Raw genomic sequence first — 8,103 nt, 5'->3', positions numbered from 1 at the left:
TTTATATATAAAAAATACATATTTTTGCGTAACGTATAAGTATTAATGACTTTACGAGATGATAATAAGTTTCGTATCTTATATATTTATTTTGCATACTAAGAATGCTGGTTGCGATATAAAAGATATCACCTACCTTATCATACATAAATTATCATACACTCTAGTCTTGTATGACGTATAATAGTCTTTTCTTTGATAATTATTTTATATGATGATGGTGTCCGGATAACTTGCGTACATCGTTGTTATTTTATTAGAAAATACTACCTCTTACTAGTACAACCGATCAAAAACTTAGACAAAATAGAAATAAATTACATACTATTTGCCTCTGCAATCTTTTATGTGACTACTTAAAGAACAAAATAGTTATGGAATATAAGTTACCTCGTAGAGAGGTTACAACTACAATTAGTTAAATTATCAGGGTACACAATTGATACTATACATAAAATCCGTGTCTCTCCACTAAAAACATAAAATGTGATGCAGCAACCGTAATAAACCACAACTATATATACTTCTCTTTCTTCTCCTCTCTCATCCCGTTATCTACTAATGAACCCCATTTCTCCCTCAATAGCTTCTCCAAAACCCTAAAAATTTTATCTTAACAAATCCATCATTCTCCGTTTGTAAAGCTGAAGTACAAACCTTAGGGTTTATTTGCTTTGCCCTTTTTTCTATCATTCTTTAGAAGAAGAAGAAGAACGAACGAACGAAATCCCAATTTAAATTAGGAAAATTGGGTTTATTTAAAAAAGCAGGTAGAAATGATGGGGGGTAATTCGAATGTATTTGCGGCGCTTGATAGTTTAAGGAAGAAGAAGAAGTCTTCTGATAAAGAATCTAAGAATAGTAAAGGTTCGTCATCGAAGAAGGAACAGGAACCGGAAGTTTTGTGGGCTCCAGCGCCGTTGACTGTGAAATCTTGGGCTGATGTTGATGACGAGGATGATGATGATTACTATGCTACTACTGCTCCTCTTCAGTCTTTTTTGGGTTCGAATGAGTCTGAAAAGAAGCCTGAACCTGTTGAGGTAATTGGCCTTTTATGCCTGTTTTTTTTTTATGGGTGTTGTGTTCTTTGGGTTCGGAAATGTTGTGAATTTTATGTCATGGATATGAGTGATAGATTTTATTTTTTACCTTTTTGATAATAGTATGCTATTTATTTAGAAGTTCGATGATTCATGATTATATCTGGGAAGTCGTTGAAGAACTATTTAAAACATCTAATTCCGGTGATAAAACACTAAAGTCCTTATCTGAATAAATTCTATAATCTGATTCTTTCCTAGGTTCAGAAAGAGCGAATCTTCTCTTAATTTCTCCCCCTGAGGATGAGACTTAAAATATGGTTCAGACCAGTGTTTTAAAAGGCGTGGGCGTAAGGCGAGGCGTTTTACATATGCCTCAGCGGGGCGTAAGCCCCATAGGTATTTAGTTTTTAATATTTTATAAAATAATATAATGACAGTAAATATTTATAAACAGGTAAAATTGCATAAATATTGAAGAAAACTATATATATGTGTGCTTCATCCCCACAAAAAACTAATCAAAACAATCTATTATACGTTACTTACAAGCACAAGTAATTTGAGTCTAAAAGAATAAAGTTTTCTATATGGAGGAACAAAAAGGATGATTAACCTGTAATTTGAACTTTGAATTTGTTGCTATGAAGAAGAATGTAGTTCTTTTTGTATTTGTAAAAAAAAAAAATATTCGTTGCTTTTGGGAGATATTAGCAGACTAGCGGACAAGATAAAAAAATTGGGAAAATCATGAATTAGGGCTTAAATCAATAAAAAAGGGTCTTTATTTTTAAATTTAATACTTTTGAGTTCCTTTTTAAACCTTTTGAGTAATTACCAAACTGACTTTTGAGAATTTGGGTATTATATGAAGGACTAATTCAACAAATTTTGTTTTAATTTTAAAAAGTCTCTGGGCGTACGCCCCAAATTGCGGGGCGTACGCCTCTTGTGACTTTCGTCCCACACCATTGCCCCGGGGCGTTTTTGGTACGCCTCGCCCCGGGGCTCGCCCCAGAAACACCTTTTAAAACAGTGGGTATTTGAAACCTAAAGCAATTTTGAACCCCCTTTGCCCCTTTACTAGAATTTTTCCTAATATCTAGGGGGATTCAATAGCTTACCCTATTTGTGCATTATAATATTTTAGCAAAGTGGATTCAATTGAACCCCCTTTCTCCAAGCTAGCTCCCCCGTGGTTTGCTCTATTCAGATCCAGTCAATTTTAATAGGAAATAATTTTTCTTGTGGTTCTCTAAAATAGAAGTTTTCACATTTATATCTACACTAACATGCTATTTTCATACCAAGCTAAGATTGCAAAAGCCAGACTTAATGTAAGTGAAACAATAACAACTAGGCCTTAATTCGAAGTTCCAACTAGTTGATAAGCATATACGGAGGATTGTTTTGATTGTATTCTGTTATTAGTTGAGTCCATATTTATTTATTGTTGGTCTTTTCAGACTACTTCTTTATGTGATTTTAGGTCCTAAGAAGTTTGTCTCTTTCTGAAATTGGAATATTTGGAGGTTGTGGCCGCAAAAATGACTAGGATTTTCCGTTCTTTTGGAGCACAGGAGTTTTACAAGTTGATAGTTTGTTCCCTGCATGTAATACACCCCTTAAGTGTGTTCATTTCGCCTAATGATTTAATGTTCTGTTGGTTCCCAACTCATATGTATGTTTTATGTGTTGATTTGTTCGCCTAATTTTGGGGATAAATCCCTTCCTCTTTCATGAGGGATAGAAAGAGAATGGAGAAGGAAAAGGAAAAGGAAAAGGAAGTAAATAAGCACACAAGTTATTGCAATATATGGTAGCCATAAAAATTTGAACGCATCTCTGAGTCAGTATCGCACATATACTGATCGTTTAGTTGAGAAGGTTGAATTGCAGGAAACAGAAAGCGAAGAGGACCTTCTTGATGATGATGAAGATGAAGATGTGGAGGAGGACCATGACCACGAAGCTGAGGTTCCAGAACATGCTGAGCCAGTGGACCATAAGATAGAAGCTCCTTCAGCTCCTAAAGAAGCTGAGAGACAGCTATCAAAGAAAGAGAGAAGGAAAAAAGAGCTTGCTGAATTGGAGGCACTTTTAGCTGATTTTGGGGTTGCACAAAAGGAGAAAGGTCCAGACGAGTTACCTGGTAATTCTTTTGCCTCTCTTCTGATGACAGCAGCAGTCTATCCATTCTGTTAGTAAATTAATAATTGAAGTTGGGTGATGAAATTGATCTCACCTCCTTAAGACTGATTCGTTCCCTTACATTTTATCGACTCTGTAAACATGTCTACTCTTTATTCTTTTGGTTAGCACTTGTTGGTCATCTTGTGGTTAAGATTACTAGTTTGATTCTATGGGTATCTGAAGGTGGATTTTGCTAAGCGTTCTGTATAATTACAGATATTGCCAATGAGAAGAAAGAGTCTCAGCAAGGTGAGGATGCGGAAAAGAAAAATGGGGTGGTTACAGAGTCTAAAAATGCAAAGAAGAAGAAAAAGAAGGATAAAGCATCCAAGGAGGTGAAGGAATCAGAGGATCAGCCCAACAGCTCAGATGCCACTATTGGTCCAGAGGAAACTGGAGGAGGAGCTGAACAAGTAGAAGATGCATCAACAGTAGATGTGAAGGAGAAGCTGAAAAGGGTAGCTTCAGCAAAGAAAAAGAAATCCAGTAAAGAGACAGATGGTGCTGCTAGAGCTGCCGCGATAGAGGCTGCTGCAAGGAGTGCCAAGCTTGCTGCAGCAAAGAAGAAAGAGAAGAACCATTACAACCAGCAGCCCATGCGATAAATTCTACCCCAGCGTGGAATGATTAGCGTCAATGGTCCGAGTTCCAAACAGTTTGGTACACTATATTGCTTTTGGCTGATGCAGAATAAGGTAAGGGCTCTAGTTTTGGTCTTTAGGGCACATGAAATTATGGATTAGTTTTTGGAGCTTAGGCTAGAAAGTAAAAAAGAAATGAGGAAAAAGTAAAAGAAGTGTTTGGCTGGACAATTTTGCTGTGTGATAATTCGTATTTGGATCTAGAAAGTAAGCTTATGTGTAAAAGTGTCTGTTGAACTAAGGTTTTGATGGAATGAATTCGGATAGAGAACTATTGCTTTTTTTAATTGAATGGAGCATGATCTTTGCCTGTTAATTCGTTTATTTTTTGTTTGGCCGATTCTGTGATTCCATAATACTTCCTGTCTTAGCTAACAAGGGAAAAGATGGGAACGCATATCTGTGATGATATTGTTTTTCAGAAAGTCATAAAAAGACTTGGTGAACATGTTGTTTGATATCCCTATTGGTGGAAGATGGCAGGAGTCCGCCGAATTAGTTGAAATGTGTGCAAGCTGCGTCAGACATTAAGCCTTGTGTAAATAAGGTATGTTTTCAGAAAACTTAAACTAACAGGGAACAAGAGAATGAGAATCACAATGTGAAAGTGAACGGCTATGACATCTCTGTTTTGAGCATTTGGCATCTATTCTAAGTTTTGCAAAAAATTGAGATTGCATTGCCAAGGGCTATTGTTGGTTCAAATTGAAGGATTGCATCTGAATAGCTTAAGGTGAGAACGAAGTAGCTGCATGCTCCTCTTGAATAGTTTTGCTTTGCCTCATCAACCAGTGCAACCCATTTTATTTGAATAATTGTTTCACACGAAGGCTCTCTATGAGAATTTTGTGCAATTTTTATCCAATGCACGAGTGGAAATCAGAATCACATGAAGGCTTTGTTTAAGAACATGTTCGCATAATCTTTTGTGGTTTACTGTTGTGAGTAATTTTTTTTCTTCTAAAGCACAAGCATTTCCTTGAGCTCGTGCTTATGCCTCCCAAAACCGCAAGAAAAAGCCAGCTAATCTTTCTTGAAAAAACTACTTGGTCGAACTGCCTAGTCTGCAAATCACCTCACCTCTTTATGACTTTAAAATTAACTGAGGAAAATTGATGCTTCTGAATGTAAGGTTTACTGTGCCTACTTCATGTTAATGATTGGTGGTATTTGCTCTATTCACAGTTATCGGTCATCTAAAGCTCCGCAACAATACATAAAACCAATCAGGCAATTAGTAGGATGCCTAATTCGTACTTCATAAAAGCAAAGAGAAACTAATCAAAGATGGAGGAGATTAATCAAAGTAAAAAAATAATAAATTCGTACTTCCTCCTCAATTTATGTGAATCTGTTGTAAGATATAAATAAATAAATAAATAGGTTAAAGAATATTGATCAGAGCTTGTGATGCAATTTTATTGCAAGGCAGTTAAGTAATTTTCTATTTTGATGGAACTTGGATATATATATATATATAAATCAGAATAGCCATATTTATAACTGGTAATTGAAGCATAGCCATAGTTCCAATGTATTCAAATTTAATCACTTTTCATTAAAAGATAAAATCTGAACAAAAACACTCTTAAAAATCCTGAAATATTTCAACATAATATGCTGGAGTTCAATTTTTTTACAAGCTTCCAGCATATATGCTGAAATTTTATAATGTGTTGGAGTTCCATCATAATTGCTGGAAGTTTATAGAGAAAACTACCCTCTATAGCCCCTCAAAATTTTAATAGCCCATGTTTTTCTCACTTACACGAAATGGCCCTTCGGCCCAAACATATTACATTTAATAGCCCGAAATGTCTATTTTGTATATTTTTTGTATAATGACAGTCTATTGTATATAAATTGTACAATGACAGTCTATTTTGTATATTTTTTGTATAGTGACAGTCTATTTTGTATATATGTTGTATATTGACAGTATATTTATTATATTTTTTGTATAGTAAGTGTCTATTTTTCATACTCCTATGCTAAGTATTGATTTTAAACACTTAAACGTATCTCTTTCTTTTTTGACTCTTCAAAAATCTAACTCAATCATAGAAATACCCAAATAATCTCCATAACAGTGGACCTTCAAGAATCGATCAGCAACCAAACAGGCGTATCCTTAAACGCAAAATACAAGAAGCCACAAGAAGCCACAATCAAACTCAACGCAAAACACAAGAAGTCACATCGTCTATTCCACTATGCACTATAAAATCCTCTTTTTTCTTTTGGGTAAAGTGGGATTGGAGAATGATCTTCGACTAATAATGAAGAATCACAGTACATCTCCAGCAGAATTCCAATGTTAACTAAAGGGGACAACAACATGGTCTTTTCCCTTTGTTGATCTAGTAGTGTTGGGTCTAATCGCAGCGGGTTCAAATGGTCCGACCCGTGACCAGTTGCTCGTTTTTCTCAAATCCAAATCTACCGATGAACTCAACTCTCTTTCTTCTCAGCTTGTTGATGTTATGGCTAGCCATTAGAATTACTTTTGGGCTATAAAATGTATATTACAATTTTGGGCTACCAAGTGATATATGTTTGGGCCGATGGGTTATAAATGAATTTTGCTCAAGTTTATATGCAAGAGCTTCATAATCCCGCATATTATGCTGAAACTTTTTGTGTGTTAGAATTTCAACATAATATGCTGGAAGTTTATATGCAGGAGCTCCATAATCCCGCATATTATGCTGGAACATTTCGCGTTTCAGTAAAATAATGGCTATTTTTCAATGACTTCGTAAGCGCTGGCTATTTTTTGATTACCAATCCGATAAATGACTAGCCCGTTCTATTTACTCTTCTTAATTCATTTCTTTACTGCGTATCCAAGTGACATTCATTGTACAAGTATATGATCATGTGCCTTTTGCATGCGATCATTGTTTCCTGCATGCAATGAAGTAGCCTTCATGCACGAAAGTAGCCTTTAGCTAGCCACCTAATTTCCTTACAATAATGATTAATGATTGCTAATCAATAGCCTTGCATTAATGATGGCTAATGTTAACCTTATCATAATGATTGTTAACCATATTTCTGTAGTAGTGTTGACGTTATAACATTATAAAAGGTCCTCTTTCCTGCCTTCGAAGAGTGAATATTAACTCTCCATCAACCTTATGATTTAATAATGTGCAACCATCTGCCAAACCTTAATGTACCACCCTTTTCATTGGTTAACTGGGAAGACACATGATAAAAGCTACAGTATGCTGATTTCAGTGCTTGTATTAGTTGGAAACAACTATTGTCTGTCTGCCTGTGGAGCATTTGGCTAACCAGAAACTCTAATGTTTTTTATAAGAAGAAGAACCACATTAATGTGAATCAAATCATTGCCAAGGCAGTTGAATATCATCATGTAGCCGTCACACGTAAAACATCCACCAACACTAGGATCTTATATCTAAAGTGGCAACCACCAAAAAGTGGATTTTATATGTTGAACACTGATGAGGCTGCATGCACAAATACAGGAAAAAGGGGCTATTGGGTTTGGGGGGGGGGGGGCTTCAAATATAACAAAGAAGACTGGGTTTTGGGCTTCATGAGGGGCTTCCCAAATACTGATAGTTTAAGGGCAGAATTCCAAGCCTTATGGATGGGCCTTAAAGTAGCCCTTGAACAAGGTTTTTCACCTCTTGTGATAGACAGAGATTCTGAAATGATGCTAAAATTGCTAAAACATGGTAATTTGATTCATAATCCCATAATCTCGGAATGCAGGTATTTGATGGATTAACTGGGGAACCCAGTAATAGGCCACAACTACAGGGAGCAGAACCAAGTAGCGGATCTCCTTACAAAGGAAGGAGCTAGGAAGGAAATTTTTGATATAACTCAATTTTTGACAGTTCCTCCTGTGTTTGCAAATGATACAGTGCGGACAGACATCTTAGGAACTGTATTTGAAAGGAAAACTAACGCATGTAATATTAACACAATGCTAGACATTGATGACAATCCTCAAGGGAGTCCATCCCCTATAATGATGTAATTTTTTGAATGTTTAAATATGTAAGAATCCAGTTAACCAAAAATAAAAAAAAAGTAAAGGACGACCAAGGGAGAGAAGATGCTCTAATAAATTCTAGTAAAGAAAGTAATTTTTGCTCGAAGATTTCAAGTAAACTTTTCTGGTACAATTTTCTTGTTTAAGTGTTTTTTTTAAGTAGATTGTGAAATTTACTAAGTTCTGTAATTTT

The 8,103-nt window shown here is 35.6% G+C and overlaps 1 protein-coding gene across 2 annotated transcripts; it reads left to right on the top strand.

Annotated features, from left to right (window-relative positions):
• Positions 1–544: 544 nt before the first annotated feature.
• Positions 545–4,164, top strand: LOC107825690 (uncharacterized). Of its 2 annotated transcripts, none has more exons than XM_016652574.2 (3): positions 545–1,043; positions 2,943–3,195; positions 3,453–4,164. In XM_016652574.2, the coding sequence occupies exons 1-3, from the start codon at positions 777–779 to the stop codon at positions 3,839–3,841; spliced, it is 909 nt and encodes a 302-aa protein (XP_016508060.1). In that variant the 5' UTR covers positions 545–776; the 3' UTR covers positions 3,842–4,164. The 2 variants fall into 2 exon arrangements, with proteins under 2 accessions (XP_016508060.1, XP_016508059.1); XM_016652573.2 differs by having other exon boundaries at positions 2,931–3,195.
• Positions 4,165–8,103: the final 3,939 nt, after the last annotated feature.

The sequence above is a fragment of the Nicotiana tabacum genome, chromosome 23, assembly GCF_000715075.1.
Source record: "Nicotiana tabacum cultivar K326 chromosome 23, ASM71507v2, whole genome shotgun sequence".
Taxonomy (NCBI): Eukaryota; Viridiplantae; Streptophyta; class Magnoliopsida; order Solanales; family Solanaceae; genus Nicotiana; species Nicotiana tabacum.
Note: the sequence above shows the minus strand (reverse complement) of the source record. Positions and strands in the feature narration are given on the sequence as shown.

Excerpts from the sequence above, each read along its gene's own strand:
- LOC107825690 (XM_016652573.2), top strand. The coding sequence starts at position 777 with ATGATGGGGGGTAATTCGAATGTATTTGCGGCGCTTGATAGTTTAAGG. Across the intron at positions 1,044-2,930 it reads AGAAGCCTGAACCTGTTGAG|GTTGAATTGCAGGAAACAGA; the intron begins GTAATTGGCCTT and ends TTAGTTGAGAAG. Across the intron at positions 3,196-3,452 it reads AGGTCCAGACGAGTTACCTG|ATATTGCCAATGAGAAGAAA; the intron begins GTAATTCTTTTG and ends GTATAATTACAG.